The 21,609-nt window shown below is 37.8% G+C and overlaps 1 protein-coding gene across 1 annotated transcript in view; it reads right to left on the reverse strand.

Moving 5' to 3' along the window:
* Nucleotides 1–5,119: 5,119 nt before the first annotated feature.
* LOC138143691 (protein mono-ADP-ribosyltransferase PARP14-like) overlaps nt 5,120–21,609 on the reverse strand; it is a 49,811-nt gene continuing 33,321 nt past the window's right edge. Inside the window, exons 10-14 of the mRNA XM_069064918.1 lie at nt 20,324–20,473; nt 19,947–20,009; nt 11,701–11,868; nt 8,171–8,371; nt 5,120–8,095 (exon numbers count right to left, since the gene is read on the reverse strand). Of these exons, the coding sequence (XP_068921019.1) occupies nt 7,749–8,095; nt 8,171–8,371; nt 11,701–11,868; nt 19,947–20,009; nt 20,324–20,473 (929 nt within the window). The 3' untranslated portion in view covers nt 5,120–7,748. The remainder of the gene's footprint in view (nt 8,096–8,170; nt 8,372–11,700; nt 11,869–19,946; nt 20,010–20,323; nt 20,474–21,609) is intronic.

Below are 21,609 nucleotides of genomic sequence, written 5' to 3' on the forward strand. Positions count from 1 at the left end.
AGGTAAAAAGAGGATGAGTTCAGTTTTAGACACATTGAATTTAAGATGCCTCCAGGAATCCAGTTTAAAATGTCCAACAGGCAATTGGAATTGATAGACTTGAGATCAGGAGATAGGGTAGGGTTGGACAAATAGATCTAAAGGTCTATTTGTGTGGAGATGATAAGTGAATCTGCAGGAATTGATGAAATCATCAAATGAAAAACTATAGAGAAAGGAGAGAGGAAGGCCCAGGTCAGAGCCTTGTGTGATATCCACTGTGAGTGGGAATGATTTAGATGAAGATATATCTAAGGAGACTGAGAATGAGCAGTCAGACAAATAGCAGGAGAATCAGGATAGGGCAACATCACAAAAAGCTAGAGAAAAAAGAGTATCATGGAGAAGATGATAAACAGTATCAATGACTGCAGAGAGGTTAAGAAGACCTTTGAGGACTAAGGAAAGACCACTAGATTTGGCAATAAAGCTATTACTGGTGACTTTGGAGAGAGTAGTTTCAGTTGAAAAATGAGGCCGGAAGCTAAACTGCTGTAGAGTTAAAAAGAGTGAAAGGAAAGGAATTGGAGGCATTGATTGATGAGTTTAGCCACAAAAAGAAGAGAAATAATAGGCGTTGATAGCAAAATGGCAAAGAGTGATAAGTGAGTTTTTTTTGGAGGAATTGAAAGACATGGGCATGTTTGTAGGTGGTAAATGGGCAAAGATCAAAGATAAGTTACAACATATGAATGACAGAGGAAGCAATACGTTGGAGAAGATGAGAAAGAACTGGATCACCTGTGCATGGAGAGAGAGGATTGCTTTGGTAAGGAGAAGCACTATCTCTTCAAGTGAGACAAGGGTGGAGGAGGACATAGTTGGAAAAGGCATCTCCATGATATGAGATGAAGGAAAGGGGAAAAGAGAAAACTCTTCATGATTGGCCTCACTTTTTTTCAGTGAAATGTGAGGCTAGGTGCTCAGCCGAGAGTTTAGGTGGAGGGAAATCTTTGAGAAGTTTAAAGAGGAGTGAGAAGGTTTGGAAAAGTCACTGTAGCATGTGGAATAGCGAGTTTATTAGTGAGATATAAATGGATTGCCTTGCTATAGTGAGAGTCCAGTTGATCTTATTTACTGCCCCAACCTCCCAAACGTATTTATTTTTAGTTTTCAACATTCCTTTCCACGAGATTTTGAGTTCCAGATTTTCTCCCTATCTTTCCCCTACCCCCACCCCAAGATGGCATGCATACTGATTACTGCTTTTACCCCATAACCCTTACTTTCTTATAGGGCAAGATAGATGTCTATACCCCATTTCCTGTATATCTTATTTCCTAGCTGCATGTAAAAACAATTCTCTACATCTACTTCCAAAACCCCAGGCTCCAGATTCCCTCCCTTCGTCCCTCCCCACCCATCCCCACTGAGAAGACAACTCAACATAGGCTGTACATGTGCAGCCATATAAAATACCTCCACAGTAGTCATATTGTGACAGGCTAACTATATTTCCCTCCATCCTATCTGCCCACCCCCATTTATTCTATTTTCTCCTTTCTATCTCTTTCCTTTTTTTTTCAATTTATTTATTTATTATTAGTTTTCAACATTTGTTTACACAAGATTTTGAGTTACAAATTTTTCTCCCTGTCTTTCCCCTACCCCACCCCAAAATAGCGACCCTACTGAATACCCCTCCCCCCAATCTGTTCTCTCTTATATCCTCCACCATCCCCCCTAATGTTCTAGTAGGGCAAGGTGGATTTCTATACCCCAGTACCTGTATGTCTTATTTCCCAGTTGCATGTAAAAAACAACAACAATATCTTTTAACATTCGTTTTTGAAACTTTGAGTTCCAGAGTCTTTCCCTTCTTTTCTCCTCACCCACCCCCACTGGGAAGACAGGTAATTCAACATAGGTCGTACATGTGTAGTTATACAAAACATTTCCATAGTAGTTATATTGTGAAAGACTAACTATATTTCCCTCCATCCTATCCTGCCCCCAACTTATTCTATTTTCTCCTTGGCCCTGGTGCCTTTTCAAAAGTGTTTGCTTCTAACTAACCTCTCCCCCAATCTTCCCTTCCTTCTATCATCCCCCCTCTTATTCCCTTCCCTCCTGTTTTCCTGTAGGGTAAGATACCCAATTGAATGTGTGTGTTATTCCCTCCTTAAGCCAGATTCAATGAGAGTAAGGTTGATCCATTCCCTTTCACTTTCCTGCTCTTTCCCTCCATTGTAACAGTGTTCTTTTGCCTCTTTTATATGAGATAATTTACCCTAATCTATCTCTCCCTTTCTCCTTCTCCCAGCATATTCTTCTCTCACCTCTTAATTTTATTTTTTAGATATTATCCCTTCATATTCAACTCATCCTGTGCCCTCTGTCTATGTATACATGTACACACATATACACATACTCACATATATATTTATATACACCTACACCCTCCTATACATACATATATATGTATGCATACATATATATTTATATATATTCCCTTCAACTATCCTCATATTGAGAAAAGTCTCATGAGTTACAATTATCATTTTTCCATAAGTTCTTTATGATTTCTTTTCCCTGTTTACCTTCTCATGCTCCTCTTGTTTCTTATATTTGAATGTCAAATTTTCTGTTCAGCTCTGGTTTTTTCATTAAGAATGCTTGAAAATCCTCTATTTCATTGGATGACCATATTTTCCCCTGAAGCATTATACTCAGTTTTGCTGGGAAGGTGATTCTTGGTTTTAGTCCTAGCTCCTTTGACCTCTGGAGTATTATATTCCAAGCCCTTCGATCCCTTCATATAGAAGCTGCTAGATCTTGTGTTATCCTCATTGTGCTTCCACAGTACTCAAATTGTTTCTTCCTGACTGCTTGCAGTATTTTCTCCTTGATCTGGGAACTCTGGAATTTGGCTATAATATTCCTAGGAGTTTTCTTTTGGGGATCTTTTCAAGAGGTGATCAGTGAATTCTTTCAATTTCTATTTTGCCCTTTGGTTCTGGAATGTCATAGCAATTTTGCTTGATAATTTCTTGAAAGATGGTGTCTAGGCTCTTTTTTTGATCATGGCTTTCAGGTAGTCCAATAGTTTTTAAATGATCTCTCCTGGATCTATTTTCCGGTTCAGTGGATTTTTTCCCCGTGATCTTTGTTTTTGTTTTGTTGCTTTTTGGAGGGCAATTGGGGTTAAGTGACTTGCCCAAAGTCATATGGCTAGTAAGTGTTCAGTGTCTAAGGTCAGATTTGAACTCAGGTCCTTCTGATTCTAGGGCTGGTGCTCTATTCACTGTACCACCTAGCCACCCCTCAGTGGTTTTTCCAATGAGATATTTCACATTGCCTTCTATTTTTTCATTTGTTTGGATTCGTTTTATAGTATCTTGATTTCTCATAAAGTCATTAGCTTCCATTTGGTCCAATCTAATTTTGAAGGAATTATTCTCTTCAGTGAGTTTTCAAAATTCCTTTTCCATATGGCAAATTTGGCTTTTTAAGGCATTCTTCTCTTCATTGGATTTTTGGGCCTCTTTTGCCATCTGAGTTAGTCTACTCTTTATGGTGTTATTTTCTTCAGTATTTTTTTGGGTCTCCTTTAGCAGGCTGTTGACATGCTTTTAATGATTTTCTTGTATCATTCTCATTTCTCTTCCCAGTTTTTCCTCCATTTGTTTTACTTGATTTTCAAAATCCTTATTGAGCTCCTCCATGGCCTGTTACCAGTTCCTATTTTTCTTGGTAGCTTTTGATGCAGTAGTTCTGACTTTGTTGTCCTCCTCCAGTTCCATGCTTTGATCCTTTTTGTCCCCCAAAAAGGATTGTATGGTCAGTTTGTGCTTCTTCTGCTTGCTCATCTTGCCAGTTACTTGACTTTTGAGGTCTTTCCCACAGTAGAACTCTGCTTACAGAATGGAGAGAGCTTTGTCCCAAATCACTGGGGTTTTTGCAGCTGCTGGAGCTATTCATTGGGTGCCCTATCTACAACCCCAAAAAGTTCTAGCACACTGGTCATATACCCCAGGACCACCACCTAAGACTACAATCCAGATCCAAACAGGTCAAAGCAAGAGTGATTATGCTTTGAATGATTGCTTGGTGCCCCTACAATCTGCAGGCCAGGAGCTCTGGAAGCAGCCATGCTGCAGCAGCTGCAGCCACTGTGCCTCTGCCACTTCTTGCCCCAGGGGTAGGGGCTAGACCACACTCTTCCATCACCCAGTTCCAGAAGAGTTCCCCACTGACCTTTTATTTTCTCTTTGGTGTTTATGGGTTAAGAAGTCTGGAAACCACCACACCTGCTAGTGATTCACTTTCCTGAAGTCTGCTCTGGTTGTTCTGGGCTGCCCTGGGGCCGGAACCATGGCTCATGGGGGACTGCACTGGGCTCCCAGCATGCTGCAACAGACCTTTCCTGTCAGCCTGCCAGGCTGCCTTCATCAAGAGATTTGTTTCTCTCTGTCTCTTTGTGGGTTCTGTAGCTTTAAAATTTGTTTAGAGTAATTTTTTTATAGGTATTACAAGTGGTTAGAGCCAGAGCTCACACCAAGTTTGTGCTTTTACTCTGCCATTTTGGCTCCACCTCACCGTTTCTATCCCTTTTCAAAAATGTTTGCTTCTGACTATCCCCACCCCCAATCTGCCCTCCCTTCTGTCATCCCCCCTCTTATCCCCTTTCCCCCCTACTTTTCTGTAGGGTAAGATACCCAGTTGAGTGTGTATCCCTCAATTGAGTGTATGTTATTCCCTCCTTAAGTCAAATCCAATGAGAGTAAGGTTGGCTCATTCTCTTTTACCTCCCTGATCTTCCCCTCCATTGTAACAGCTTTCTCTTGCCTCTTTTATGTGAGATAATTAACCCTATTCTATCTCTCTCTTTCTCCTTCTCCCAATATATTCCTCTCTCATCCCTTAATTTTATTTTTTAGATATCATCCCTTAATATTCAATTCACCCTGTGCCCTCTGTCTATATATACATATGTACACATAAATACATACGTATGTATGTATGTATGTATGTATGTATTCCCTTCAACTACCCTAATACTGAGAAAATCTCATGAGAAACAAATATCTTCTTTCCATGTAGGAACTTCTGCCCCAAAGGGTCTTTGAGGGAAATCATCCTGTAGCGGCAAGCACCCCAAGCAAACCTCAGGGTTTGCTGCCCATACAGGTTCTTAGATCTGCTTTGTTAAAGGAAAGCAACTCAAAATGGGTTAACAAGCTTACTTTAATCAGTCAGACATATATCATTTACCTTGTTCAGGGGAAAAAGGTCAGCACCCTGAACTTCAAAGTATACAGGCAGAATTATCAAGACAGAAACAGATCAAGTAGACAGCTTTCCAAAGTGTCCAGCCATTACATCCATACCCAATCAACATCTGGGTTTTTCAAAGGGGGGGGGGGGCGCCTCCGGACAACGGCTTCCCAGAATCCATATCAAATCACAAAACACTTCTCAAAGTGAGCCCCCAAAACAAAGCTACACATCAGGGCTTATATAGCCTTCTCCTGGCTCAGAGAATGTAACAACCTTTTGGACCCACTGGCTAATCAAAAAGTATCTACTGAAAAACAAGCCTCCCACCCCAGGCTTCAGGTGTACTTTAGCCTAGGGGCAGGGAAGATCTTCCAAATTTGTATTCCCATTACATTCAGCCCCAAGATCTTTCATGCCCATAGCATAGACAATTTACTTTTGAATTAGCACTAAACATCTCTTAGGTCACATTTTCAAAATACAGAACTAAAGTAACCAAAGTGGCCACTGGGCCTTAAACAAACACATAGTACATAGCATTATCACTTCGATTCAAAACAAGAGTCCAAATAAAGTTCTCTTGTGGGGAGGGGGTGTCCTTCCCCTCACACAGCTCCAGCCCCTGCTTCCAAGCACAGAGAGGGGGCTGGGCAACAAAACCAACAAGGTGGGGTCCCTGGGGATCCAAGGCACTTCATCCCACCCACCATAGTCACAAGTTCATCCTCCCCCTGGGTCCCAAACTGTGGGATGCAGCCAGGAAGCACATTCAGTGCCCCTGATTTGCTGCTCAGTTCTTATCTTTTCCTGTGGCTGAATTCCGAACTCCTGGGTTCCTTCTCCTCCCGAAGGTGGCAGCCGCTCCTGGCTTCTGCCCAGGTCCCAATTCAGGCAGCTCACCATTCCCGCTCTCAGCTCAGTGAAGTCCACAGGCAGGCCATTCTTCTCTCCTGCTCCATGGCTCCACAGAGTCACAGCTACCACAACTGGGAAACAAACAATTATCCCAGCCCCCATACTTTCCTTTTACTCTGCAGATCCTGTTCCTGACGCCATTTTGTAGCGGCAAGCACCCCAAGCAAACCTCAGGGTTTGCTGCCCATACAGGTTCTTAGATCTGCTTTGTTAAAGGAAAGCAACTCAAAATGGGTTAACAAGCTTACTTTAATCAGTCAAACATATATCGTTTACCTTGTTCAGGGGAAAAAGGTCAGCACCCTGAACTTCAAAGTATACAGGCAGAATTATCAAGACAGAAACAGATCAAGTAGACAGCTTTCCAAAGTGTCCAGCCATTACATCCATACCCAATCAAAATCTGGGTTTTTTAAAGGGGGGGGGCGCCTCTGGACAACGGCTTCCCAGAATCCATATCAAATCACAAAACACTTCTCAAAGTGAGCCCCCAAAACAAAGCTACACATCAGGGCTTATATAGCCTTCTCCTGGCTCAGAGAATGTAACAACCTTTTGGACCCACTGGCCATTCAAAAAGTATCTACTGAAAAACAAGCCTCCCACCCCAGGCTTCAGGTGCACTTTAGCCTAGGGGCAGGGAAGATCTTCCAAATTTGCATTCCCATTACACATCCCCACAAAGCTTATTCCATTTATGTTTAGAGCCTAAATTGTTACATATGAGCCCAGGAACACTGTTCAGGGCATCATCTGAGATGTCAACAATTATGATCAGTAAATGGTGGAGTTGGGAAAGCAGCTGGATAAGAAATTTGAGCCTGAGTTAAATTCAGATGTGCTTGTGAGTGCTCAAGCTGGCTCCATCAATGGACCAATCAGCTTTCTAAAAAATAAAAGAAAATAAGGTCCCCAATAGTTTCCTGTTATTATTTTTGTTCATCTTCCTGCTCCTCTTTTATAGTCTGATTTCTGGAAAAACCTAATAAACTCATTCATGCCTTGACCAATGCCTATTCTTTAATAAGTTTGGAAGTGTCAAAGATTATTTTTATCTGCTTATGCAAAAGTAATCAATACCTGCAGGTATTTGGGAGCATTAATTTAAGCTAAGGAGAACTGAGAAGAGACTGGTTTGCAAATGAAAAAGTTACTAATTTATTCATTTTAATAGGAGAATACATCAATTAATTTTCTAAGGTATAAAAAACTGATTAGAAATGACCTTTTAATTTTATTTTTCTAGGGTTTTTTCACTGCAATAAAAACCAAAGTTTTCAGATTAAAGGAGTGATTTACAAATGGAGGATAGGTTGTAAAAAGTGCTTCTTAGTGGTGGTGGGTTAAATTATATTGTACTAAATAAGCATTTGTCTTTGCACTAATATACAAGGTTAAACAAGGATGATGATTCTACTCTTTACCAGGGAATAGAGGTCAAGAAAGGGTTAAGGGACAGAGAAGGGAAGGGAAAGATAGGAAATGGAGAAGGGAAGATAAGGGAAAAAAGAAATCAACTTTTAACACCATTGTTGTTATACTATCATTCAATGAACCCACTGAACAGCTCAGTCTCAGAGTCCTACACCCAAGTGAACTCTCTGGATCATATCCTCAATTGTCTGGGAAGCCTTTAATACATCTCTGGCAAGTCCTACAACCTGGAGACAAAAGTTATTTTGGGGAGTAATGGTGATATTCAGACTTCTCTGCAGGTTATCCAGTTCCTTGAATTCTTCTTCACCAAAGTTTTGGATGGCTTCATCTGAGGAGATGTAACTCTTTTGTTCTTCTAAAATTAAATCTTGTATCCAAGAGACAGTGCTTTCAACATTCTCCTTACTTTCACCACATATCTGAAACACAGTTGATTCTATTTTCTTTCCAAAAATCAAATTATGTCTTGCAAGACCTAAAAGTACTAAAAAATAATTGATATTATGAGAATATACCCATGAATATTTTCTTAATAATGTCAATCACAAACACAACTTACCTTTTAATTTAGAGAACAGTGAGGTTGGCAACACAGAGCCTTCCCTTTTTTTCATTACATCATAAAACACATTCAGTAGCTGTGGCAGGAGGATAACCACTTTGACTTTGTTCACTGATTGGGCAGACCCTTTCCATGCAAAGTCTTCAATAGCATCAATTATTTTTTTAGCAACAATATCTGGGTCTTGTTGGGCAATTCCTATAAGAATGTAACAATAAAAAAGATAGGTTGAAATATTTATAACTAGAAAGGACTTAGAGGCCACCTAGTCCCCATCTTGCCTTTTACAAATGAGAAAACTAAAGATTAGAGAAGTTAAATGATTTTTCCCATGTCCACACAGTTAGTGAAGTGTCTGGCATGGTATTTGAGCCGAGGTCTTCCTGATTCTAGCTCAAGCATTCTTTCCACAATACCATGATATGTATGATGTGCCTAAGATGTGATATATCCTGTCTTAAGGGATAAATGCTCATTTATCCCAATCTATCCTGTATTATACTCCCTTCCTCCGTCTCTCTCTCTCTCTCTCTCTCTCTCTCTCTCTCTCTCTCTCTCCCTCCCTCCCTCCCTCCCTCCCTCTCACTCCTCTCTTAAATAAACTAAGATTTCTCTAGACACTAGTCCCTTCTTTCAGGAATCCTACAGTCTCCAGAGCAATGGACCCATGAATGTGATTGATTAAGATTTTGAACTCCTGTATCCAGGTAGTTCAGGTCCCTATTTTTCTTTTGTCTTGGCAGGTTGTCTTTTATGGTAAGTAATTAATCTTATTCTCCAAACTCTGAAGGACATTTACATGAAGAGATGTCCAGTGTGGGTCCATACTCTGCATTTTCTTTGAAAATGGAAGAACATAACATTCCTCTGCATTGCCTTATAACAAAAGTAATTTATTCACTATCTATACTATTTTGTATATCTTTGGGTACCAAGGGAGATAAAAAAAAACCAAACAAATCCAAACAAAGTATCTTTTCCCATAGGGAGCTTATAACATAAAGGGTATAATCTTTATCATGGGTTCTAACTGATGAACCTAACCTGCACCCTTAGAAGTCTGACTATCAGTATCAAAACTTTCTACCACTGGTTGAAATGGTAATTAGACAAAAAGACTTAGGATGCAACAGGGTAAATCCATCACCACTCCCCAAACTCACAACCTGTCCGAAGTGGGTTAGCAGCATCTTTACACAGAATCATAGAATTCAAAGCTGCAAGAGACCGTAGAGATCTCATCCAACCCTCTCATTTTGAAGATGAGGAAACTGAGACCAAGAGAGGGGAAATGATTTGTCTAACACAACAGAGGGTAAGGATTTTAATCCAGATTCTTGACTGTAAATCCAAGATGAAGAATTAAATTGTTACATGAGTATGAAATATTTAATAAATATCACCCTGACTTATATGAAATGATGATAGATGAAGGAAACAAAGCCAAAAGAAGAAAATACGTAATAACTACGATGTAAAAAAAAAAAGTCAAAATGGAAAAGCAACAAAACTCTGGTCAGTCATTATAGCCAAATTTAGTGTCATACTGTCCAAATTAAAGGACACATTCCTCTTTTCTCTTAATAATTGACAAACTGTTTGGGGGAGGGGGGAATATAGGTTGTAAAGGATTTTTGGGTGGAGTTTGTTGGGCAATATCTGTTGGGTCAAAAAGTGTAAATTTTTTTAGGGGCAGCCAGGTGGCTCAGCGAGTAAGAGCACCAGCTCCAGTGTCAGGATGACCTGGGGATCAAATCCGGGCTCTGACACTTAGCACCACACCCAGAAATAACTGGCCGTGTAACCTTGAGCAAGTTACTTAACCCCAATTGCTCATAAAAAGTGTAAATTTTTTAAAAGAATAAGTACAAATTAATAGTGCTAACTATATATACATATATATGTGCACATATATGTTTAAAATAAAAGTTATCTCAGAAACTATGTATAGAGTGGAGCTAAGACAAAGAAGCTAAATAGTCAGTAGACTCTTGTAGTAATATAGATATAGAGTGATGATCTGGGCTAGGGTGCCATTCATGGTGGTAATAAAAAGGAAGAACTGAGTCTGAGAAATCTTGTAGTGGAATAATCATGGTAAGAATAATCAACAAACTTATTTCACAACATGACTAATACAGAAAGGTTTCACATGATTGCACATATATAACAAATTGCCATCTTAGGGAGGCGAGAGGGAAGAAATTTGGAGTTCAAAATTTTCTTAAATGAATGCTTTAAATTATTTTTACATGTAATTGGAAAAAATAAAACAGTATTTAGTAAACAAACAAAAGAGGATAATCAACAAATATAGTATTTCTGGATAAGTAATTGGATGTGGCATAATGAAGAGACCAAAGCCTGACTTTGAAGGTTGTAAGTCTTGGGAAAAAGAAAGGTAACAATGCCATTAGTCATAAAATGGAAATGGCAAATGGCTCCAATTTGTAGAGGAAGACAGTGAAAAGAGCACTGGAAAGACAATGTGGGTTTTAGTTGTTTCTTTGTACTAACTCATTGCATTGATCTTATTAAGTCAATTAACTTTTCTAGATTTCAATTTTCTCATCTGAAAAAGGAGAGTGGCCTAAAAACAAAGTATACTATCTAAGGTTCCTCTTAGCTCTAAAACTCTGATGATTCTCTTCTGTAATGAGTTTGCTCGATGTGATAACTTTTAGGCAGGTAGGTGGCATGGTACATAGAGGACTAGACTTTGAATTAGAATGTCCTGAGTTCAAATCTTGCAGCAGAAACTTACCTGTTGTGTGACCTTGGACAAGTCACTTAATCTTACTTCAACTCACTTTCCTCATCTAGAAAATGGAGATAATGATGATAGCTAGCATTTATATAGCACTTTCAGGTTTGCAAAGTGCTTCATAAATATTATCTCATTTTGTACCCACAACAACACTGTGAGGTAAGTGCAATTATTCTATGGAGAAATAGAGAGATAAAGGAAGGATGAAGTCTTGGAGGAAAGAGAGGAAGAAGAAGAGCCACTGAAAGAAATTGAACAATGAATTCATTTTTCCTTTCCATTTATTCCTCTCTCTATTCTTCTGTGCCCCTTTCTTGCTCTTTATCAGTCTAGTGCAGGGGTTGGGAACCTGTGACCTCAAGGCCACATGTGATCCTCTAGTCTGTCAAGTGCAGCCCTTTGACTGAATCCAAATTGCACAGAACAAATTCCCTTTTATTAAAAAGGACATGTTCTGTAAAACTTGGACTCAGTCAAAGACCACATCTGAGGACCTAGAAAGTTACATGTGCCCTCAAGGCTATGGATTCTTCATCCCTGGCTAGTCTTTTCATTTTTTTTCACCTTGTTCAGTCATGGTTTGAGCATTCAGTGAGATCCATTATTTCCCACAAAGGCAATGGTGCTTGGAGCTAAAAGGATTATCAAGACACACTAACATCATAGTTATTTGCCTTATCAAGTTTTATTTTTATTAGTGAATATAGAGGCTAAGGGACACTAATAATTTAGAAACTAATTTTGCCAAGAAGCTACATACCTGTTCCAATGAGGGGGAGGGCAACAGATTTGCTCTTCATCTGTTCACACTTTTGTAGGACACTGGAAATTGTTTCTTTAACATCCTTGTGACCAATTACATGAATTATTTTTTGGCACTTCAGATTTCCCCCTTGAGTAATTATAAAATTCCCATGAGGCAGTTTAGCTGGAGAAAGGAATAAGAAAAGGAAAGGACATAAAATATGAACTATTTAAATCCTTCTGTTATTAAGAACACAAAATATTGTATTTAGGCAAAGGAAAACAGTACATGAAAAAAATGAGTCTTTAATGACACAATATTTATAGATTTTTTTCTATTTAGATTTTTATAGACCCTTAAAGACTAAAAGAACTTTCTGAGCCATTTAAATACAACTGTCTCCCATGCATGAACTCCTAAAACATCATTGGCAAGTAATTATTCACTTTCTATGTAATTACCTCCAGTGACAGCAAGCCCATTCCATTTGGGGGCAACTATACTATTAAGGTCTTCTTTAAATCAGGCTTAAAACTGCCTCATTGCAATTTAAGTTTTGCCCTCTAGAGATTCATGGAACAGGTCTGGTCCCCTTTCCACATGCCACGTCTTCAGGCCTTTGAATATAATGAACTTTACTCCATTTCCTACCACTAATATGTTGTCTCTTTTTTTTAATTAATGAAAGTCTGTTGCATATGATAGTACCTGGGGAAGGTTTTGGCAGACTCACAAGCAACTTCCCTAAAGCCTTCAAAAGTTATTATTTTTTATTTTTAAAATAAAATCATTTTTCATTGTTCTTGTATTTTTAAATTGAATTCCAAACTTCCCCATTCCTCCATCATCCACTGAGAATGCAAGCAAATGATATCAATTAAACATCTGAAATCATGCAAAACATTTTCATATTAGCCATATCACAAAAAGGAAAAACAATAAACAAAATGAGAAAATTGTACCTCAATTTGCACTCAAGATTCATCACTTTATCCTCTGGACATGGATAACATTATTTCATAATGAAAAGAATTGTATTGATTCAATTGTATTGAACCAGTCCCAGGGGAAGGAGAAATACTAGCACACCAGAACTTGCAGCCACAGTGGAGGGGAGACCCTCCTAGAAAAGAGTGCTTGTGGTTGCTTACAGACCAGAGCACAGGCCAGGGAATAGTAAACACCTTCTTTATTTTTTTTTATTTTTATTTTTTTAAAGCAATCGGGGTTAAGTAACTTGCTCAAGGTTACACGTGGAAGTTAATAACTTTATGAGAAATCAAGAAACAATAAAACCAAAAAAGAAAATGAAAAAAAAAATGTTAGAAAATGTAAAATATCTCATTGGGGAAAGAAACTGACCTGGAAATTAGATTGAGGAGAGATAATTTAAAAATCATTGAACTATCTGAAAGTCAAGATAAAAAAAAAAGAGCCTACATATCATACTCAAGAAATTAGCAAGGAAAACTGCCCTGATATTCTAGAACCAGAGGGTATAAATTGAAAGAATCTACTGATTACCTCCTGAAAGAGATACAAAAAGGAAAACTGCCAGGAAAATTACAACCAAATTCCAGAGTTCCCAGGTCAAAGAGAAAATATGGGAAGCAGTCAGATAAAAAACATTTCAAATATTGTGGAAACACAAGATTTAGCAGCTTCTACATCAAAGGATCAGAGTGCTTAGAAGATGATATTCCAAAGGGCAAAGGAGCTAGGATTACAACCAAGAATCATCTACCTAGCAGAACTTAGTATAATCTTTCAGGGGAAAATGGAAATTCAATGAGATAGAGGACTTTTGAGCATTCTTCATAAAAAGACCAGAGCTGAATAGAAAATTTGACTTTCAAATTCAAGACTCAAGAGAAGCATAAAAAGGGAAGGAGGAAAGGGAACTTACAAGGGACTTAAGGTTAAATTTTTTACATTCCTACATGGGAAGATGATGTTTGTAACTCATCAGACCTTTCTCATTATTAGGGTAGTTAGAAGGAGTATATATAGGCAGAGGGTACAGATATGAGTTGAATATGAAGGGATGATATCTAAAAAAAAATAAAATTAAAAGTTGAGAGAGGAATACACTGGGAGAAAGAGAAAGGGAGAGATAGAATGGGGTAAATTATCTCATATAAAAAAGGCAAGAAAAAGCTTTTACAGTGGAGGGGAAGAGGAGGGAGTTGAGGGGGAGTGAGTGAACCTTACTGTCATCAAAATTGTCTCAAAGAGCAATAACATGCACACTCAATTGGGTCTAGAAATCTATCTTACCCAACAGGATTGGGGGAAGGGGTAATCAGAAACAAAACACTTTTGAGGAAGGACAGGACAAAAGGAGAGAGAGAACAGAATAAATGCTGGGGAAAAATACAGTTAGAAATAGTAACTGTGAAAAAGATTTAGAAGCAAGTTTCTCTGACAAAGGCCTCATTTCTCAAACATATAGAGAACTAAAGCTAAATTTATAAAAAGAGCCATTCTCCAATTGATAAATGATCAAAAGATATGATCAGTTTTCAGATGAAATAATCAGTTATCTACAGTCATATGAAAAAATACTGTAACTCACTGATTAAAGAAATCCAAATTAAAATAATTCTGAGGTCATACCTCATACCTATTAGATTGGCTAATAGAACAGAAAAGGTAAATGACAAATGTTAGAGGGGATGTGGGAAAAATGAAACATCAATGCACTAGTGGTGGAGTTGTGAACTGATTCAACCATTCTGTAGAGCAGTTTGGAACTATATAGGGCTATAAAACCACACATATCTTTTGACTTAGCAATACCACTACTAGGTCTGTATCCTAAAAGAGATGAAAACAAAAAGGGAAAGGATTTACATGTACAAAAATATGCATAACAACTCATTTCTGGTGATAAAGAACTAGAAATTGAAGGAGGCATCAACTGGGGAATGGCTGAACAAGTTATGGTATGTGATTATGATTGAATAGCATTGTACTATAAGAAATTATGAGCAGGGGGCAGCCAGGTAGCACAGCGAGTAAGAGCACCAGCTCCAGTGTTGAGAAGATCTGGAGATCGACTCCCGGGCTCAGACACTTAGCACCCACCCAGAAATACCTGGCCGTGTAACCTTGAGCAAGTTACTTAACCCCAATTGCTTAGGGGCGGCCAGGTGGCTCAGCGAGTAAGAGCACCGGCTCCAGTGTCGGGATGACCTGGATCAAATCTGGGCTCAGATACTCAGCACCACACCCAGAAATAACTAGCCGTGTAACCTTGAGCAAGTTACTTAACCCCGATTGCTTTAAAAAAAAAAAAAGAAATTATGAGCAGGATGCTCTCAGAAAAACCTGGAAAGACTTACATGAGCTGATGCAAAGTGGAATGTACTGTGTACAAAGTAACAGCATGATTGTAAGATGATCAGTTGTGAAAAAAAACTTAGCTATTCTTAGCAATGCAACAACCCAAGACAACTCTGAGGGACTTATGATGAAAAATATTATCCATCACCAGAGAATTCTGTGTCTGAATACAGATTGAAACATACTTTTTAAAAACTTTTTCTGAGGTTTTTGTCTATGTTTTCTTTCACTAATATTTCACTAATTTCACTAATATGACTATTATGGATATGTTTTGTATGACTAACATGTATAACCTATCTCTAACTGTTTGCCTTCTCAATGAGTGGGGAGTGGGAAGGGAGGAAGCTAGAGAATTTGGAACTCAAAGTTTTAAAAATGAATGTTAAAAATAATTTTTACATGTAACTGGGGAAAAGTTTTTAATAAATAAATAAATATTAGAAAAAAGGAAAGCTTGAAAGTCCTCTATTTCATTAAATAGCCTACACAGAGGAACACACACACACACACACACACACACACAAGGATGACACTCAGTTTTGCTTGGTAAGTGATGCTTAGTTGTAACTCTAGCTCCTTTGCCTTCAGGAACATCAGATTCCAAGTCCTCTGCTCCTTTAGAGTGGTAGCTGCTACATCTTATGTGATCCTGATTGTGGCTTCATAATAATTGAATTGCTTCTTTTTGGATGTTTACAATATTTTCTCATTAACATGGGAGCTCTGGAATTTGGCTATAATATTCCTGGGAGTTTTGATTTTGTGATCTCTTTCAGGAGGAGATGGGTGGATTATTTAAATTTCTATTTTACCACCTGGATTTAAGATATCAGAGCAGTTTTCCTTCATAATTTCCTGAAATATGAGGTCTAGGCTCTTATTTATTTATTTTTGTTTTTTGGAGGGCAATTGGGTTTAAGTGACTTGCCCAATGTCCCATGGCTAGTAAGTGTGTCAAGTGTCTGAGGTCAAATTTAAACTCAGGTCCTCCTGACTTCAGGGTCAGTGCTCTATTCACTGTGCCACCTAGCTTCCCCTAGGCTCTTTTTAAAATAATGTCTTTTAGGTAGTCCAATAATTCTTAAGTTATCCTTTCTCAATTTATTTTCCAGGTCACTTGTTCTTTTAATGAGATATTCCACATCTTCCTCTATTTTTTCATTTTTTTGACATTGCTTCATTGTTTCTTTTCTTTTCTTTTTTTTTTTTTAAGCAATTGGAGTTAAGTAACTTGCCCAAGTTTACACGGCCAGTTGTTTTTTTGTGGGTGTTAAGTATCTGAGGCTGGAACTGATCCTGGGTCCTCCTGACTCCGGGCAGGCACTCTTACTCACTACACCACCTAGCCACCCCCTTCATTGTTTCTTAATGCCTCACTGAGTCATTAGCTTCCACTTGCCCAATTCTAATTTTTAAGGAATTATTTTCTTCAGTCAGCTTTTGTATTTTCTTCTTCCATTTAGCCAATTCTTATTTTTAAGAACTTATTTTCTTCACTGAATTTTTGTGCCTTTTTCACTATTAGGTCAATTCTGTTTTTTAAGATGTTATTTTCTTCAGTATTTTTTTGGTGCTTCTTTTCCAAGCTGCTCTTTTAATGATTTTCTTGTTTCATTCTCATTTCTTTTCCCATTTTTTCCTCTACAACTCTTATCTCTTTCTTGAACTCTTCTAGGAGTTCTTGTGGGGCTTGAATCCAATTAGAGTTTTTCTGTGAGGCGTTAATTTCTACTTTTGAGGTTATGTCTTGGTCTTCCCTGCCACTATAGTAGCTTTTTATGATCAAGTTCTTTTTAAATTGTTTTCTCATTTTCAAGCCTCTTTCTTGAATTTGAACTTTATGTTAAAGTTGGGCTCTGCTGCCAGCAAATGATGGTGTAGGATGGACAGTGAACAAAAGAGTCAGGCTAGGTGAGCATAGCTGGATAACAATGCTGCTTTAATGGAGTAGTGTAGTTAATTGTATATCTTTCTTGTTTATACATGAAAAGTTTCACAGTGAACTTATTTCTATTCCTAGTGGCTCTGTATTCTCCTTTTATTTTTTATTCACCAGTTATCCAACCCATCCTGTGCTTAGAGCTTCTGAAGCTGCTGCTGCTGCCACTGTAGCAGCCACCTCCAAGGTCCACCACTGCTGCTCCTGCTGTACTCTGAGCCAGTTCCTACCTTATTGTCACAGACCTCTCCTGCTGACCTCCTAAATTGTCTTAGTCTGGAAAAATATCTCAATCTGATCTCTTGCTGGTTCTGCAGTTCAAAAATTTGATTTGAGGCTTTATTTTAAAGTCGTCTGGAGGAAATTATTGGGAAAGTTCAAGTAGATTGCTGCCTTTACTCTACCATCTTGGGTCCAACCTCTCCTAATCATCTTTTTAAATTTTTAAGCAAATTTTATCAGTCCTTTATATTTTTTACATCATAAAAATGATCCTTCCCTTTCTCCTTCCCAGAAAACTATTTCCTCTGATTAATAATATTTCAACAGTAAAAAAAGAAAAAAAATGGGCAAAACTTATTACATAAAGTCTGAAAATATATGAAATGTACCACACTTGTTGCCTCCTACATCTGCAAAAGACTAGAGTAGAAATGTCTTCTTACCTATCAACTTTTTTTTGAAGCAATTGGGATTAAGTATCTTGCTCAAGGTTACACAGCCAGTTATTTCTGGATGTGGTACTAAGTATCTGAGCCCAGATTCAATCCCAGGTTATCCTGACTCCGGGGCCGGTGTTCTTATTCACTGTGCTACCTGGCTGCCCTGCTATCAACTTTTGAGTCATGTTTTTTCTTTGTAATTTTGCAACACTTGCCTTTACTTTTTTGTGTGTGCTTGTTCTTTACACTTACATGGTTGTAGTTATTTTGCATATTGTTATCTTGGTTCTTCTTACTTCAGTCTGCATCAGTTCAGGTAAGTCTTTCCATGTTTCTCTGTATTCATCATGTTTGTCATTTCTTACAGTATTTATTACATTATATTCATGTGCCAAAATTTATTTTTCCATTCCCTAATCAATGAGCATCTACTTTGTTTCGAATTCTTTGCTAGCACAAAAAGCACAGCTAAAATAATTTGGTGTATATTGGGACTTTCTTCTTATCAATGACCTTCTTGGGGGTAAAAGCATAGTAGCTGAATCTTTGGGACAAAGGATATTTACTTTTTAGTAAACAATTTTCATCCTTTAAAAAACAATGATACTTCCCGATGAATGTTTAAATTTCCTTGCAAGGAATATTTCAGGAAAAATGGTTTATAGCTGTCTAAAAGAAGGAGGGTTTTGACCTTAATTTTGATACTAATCATGAAATAACTATTAGCATGATAATTTACCATAGTTTTATTGACTCTTCCAGTTGACTTTATTTCCATAGTTACATAACAAAGATTGGTTCACGTAACCTGCATTTGGAGTTATTGGCCATGTATGAATCAGGGCTAAAGGGTTCACACTCTGAGAGGATGAAGAGTCTCTGTAATGGTTTCCAAGCCAAAGGATCTTATGACTCAGTGAACCTTTTAATAGAAGTCCTTCTTGAATTTTCCAGGTGGCATATGTGAATTCAGTGAAGGATCCATGCTTCACTCATATTGTGGTGACCTTGCCTCCACTATGGTATGTGTATTGAATGGGGTGAACCTTCACTTGGGGCTCTAGTCTCCTTTGCTCCTTTTGTATTCATTCTTACCTGATGTAATGGGAATACATATTCCAGGTGGATGTATCTAGGGGGTGATCTTGTGAGTTTGAAAGATGGATGCTAAAGTCCAATAAAAAAAAAAACCTAAATAGTAGTAGAGAAGGATCCCTGGCTACTATACTAGTTTCTCAATTGGAGAAGGAGGCCAACCTCTCTATATTTGATCAAGCAATACCTAGCAGAGATGAATTGGAAAATTGCCATTTAGCAATCCTGCAACCTGTTCTATGTTTTGATGATAAACATGGACCAGCATCCCAACAAGATTGTAACTATTATTATATGTTAAATTTCTGAATTCTATTTATTTTGTTTTTTTCCTTTTTTTTTGGAGGGCAGTTGGGGTTAAGTGACTTGCCCACAGTCAAACAGCTAGTGAGTGTTAAGTGTCTGAGGCCATATTTGAACTCAGGACCTCCTGACTCCAGGGCTGGCACTCTATTCACTGTCTCACCTAGCTGCCCCCAATTCTATTAATTTTAACTAAAATGTATACTTGTGAGTCTTTTTGTTTGTAGCATTTCTTTTTTCATGTAGAATTAAATTACATGTCAGATAACCTATTCAACATTTTATAGAGTAACTTTTTTTTGCTTCCCTCTTTTAGGTATCCCCTATAATTGTGAACTATAATCTATTTTATTATAATTAAAACCATCCTCTGTAGTAGCCAGGATGGAAGATTTAATGAACTAATAAATGTGACAAAAGGGAGAACCTTTGGCAGAGGCAGGCTCCCTAGGACAAACATGGGCCAAACAAGCCTGACACACAGCAAAGTTGAGAAGGAGTAAGGATAAATTCCCCCTTTGGGCTCAGTCAAATAGTTTTTCAAGGCTAGAGTTACAGTTGCTGCACATATTGTAATTCCTGAACTCTCCTAGCTAACAGTCCTAAGTGTCAATCCCAGGTGGGGTTTTATTCATTGCAAAAGTTTTAGATATTGTGGTGAGTTGGTAAAAAATAAATATAGGAGCCAATAAAAGTATCTCAAATCATATAATGTGTGGTTACTTTTTCACACAGTCATGCATATATTCAACCTTAAATTTGAAGTGAAATTTTCACAATGACACTTTCATATGAGACACTAGCTCCTAAAAGACTTCTCATTTGCTCTGATCATCTCCTACATCCTTCTATCACAAACCCAACCCTTTTACTTTGACGACCTTAAAGCTAAAATACAAATAATGATGCCATACCTAATTGTGCACATTCCGATTCCACAGCTGGTCCAGCAGCTTCTAAAATGGCTTTGGAAACCCCTAGATAAGAAAATCATAATAAGAATGAGCATGAATCACAGAATCATAAAATATTGGAGATACAAGGAATCTTAAATATTGTGTATTGTACCCACCCAACCCCACTTAATTTTGCAGATAAGGAAATTGAGGCTCGTATAGGAGAAAAAAAGCATGCAAAGAACACAGCTAGTAAGTGGCAAATCTGGAAGTTAACTTCTCCTCTTCTCATTCCATGTCCTACTGAATCAAAATTCAGTCTAATTTACTTTAATCATAGCAAGCGTCTTAAACCATTGATACAGCTTATGTAACAATAACGATTCCTATAATACCTCCTTTGTAGATAAATGTTGCATCTGTAGAGTTTACAATAATATCTTCTTGTTCCTTAGTAATGTCTCCAGAGGCAACCACAAAGGAAATGGAACCAACTGTTGTTTCATAGACTCCAGGTGTAGTATTAGAAATAATCCCAAAGAAATCTAAGGAGAAAAGAAGAAAAACAAGACACTAAGATGCATCCTGTCATTAGTATCACAAGGTTTTCCTGTATCTTTCTCTATTATTCCTTCCTTTATCCCTTCAAGAAATTTCTTGACTTTAATTTGCAGGACCTAATGATTATCTTTTGTTTGAAAAGGATGATCTTTTGTTTGAAAAGATTTAGGAAATTGGATGGGTATTCCCCTCTCCCCCCAATCTCTCTCTGTCTCTTCCCCTTCCCAACCTATGATTATACATAGGTCATCAACTTTTAACACAGAGATCCTATTTACTGATATAGACTGACAACTCATAAATTAATTCTAATATTAGAGAATTCTTGGAGCATTGAGAGGTTAAATGAATAATTATGGTCACAGAGTTAGTATGTGTCAGAGGTAGAACTTAAATATGTCTTCCTGATTCTAAAACTGTCCTTCCATCCACTGTGCAATTCCATTTCTCCTATGTATCAGCACAGTGAAATTTGATAAGACAGAAGTATTTGGTTGGTTAAGTTTAAGTTCATCATATGTCCCCAACTGAGAAAATACTAGTCTCAGCCTTTATGGGGTTGATAAAAGAGCTTAGATAATCTATAAACTAGGTAAATTGATCTTCTATCTGATTGACTCATGCCAAATAAACATGACTAAGGTCTAAAAGCCTAAGAATATTATGGTTGCAGAGATTTCAGGAAGATGGTGGCATGCTAGGACAAAGAGGAGCCCAGATCTCATGAAAACTATTCAGTGAGGCTTAGAAATCTATCAATCTCAGGCGGGCAGGGACTCCCATGTAATTGAAGGACTTTCCATGTAGTTGAGTCAGCAATACAATGCTATTACAATTTTGAAGGACTTTTAATGAAAAATATTCTCTATGTCCAGAAAAAGAACTGATGGGGTCTGAGTGCAGATTGAAGTATATATTCTTTCTTTCTTTCTTTTATTGTTTTATTGGTGTTTTCTTTCACAATGTGACTAACATGGAAATATGTTTTGCATGACTGCACATGTATACTATATCAAATTGAGCCTTTTCAATTGGCAGGGGAATGAAGGGAGGGAGGAAATTTGGGACTCAAAATTTTAAATGAATATTAAAAATTGTTTTTCCATGATACTGGGAAAAA

The sequence above is a fragment of the Petaurus breviceps genome, unplaced genomic scaffold (assembly GCF_028583685.1).
Source record: "Petaurus breviceps papuanus isolate PSGF00001 unplaced genomic scaffold, PetGlider_PUasm1.0 90654, whole genome shotgun sequence".
Classification (NCBI taxonomy): domain Eukaryota; kingdom Metazoa; phylum Chordata; class Mammalia; order Diprotodontia; family Petauridae; genus Petaurus; species Petaurus breviceps.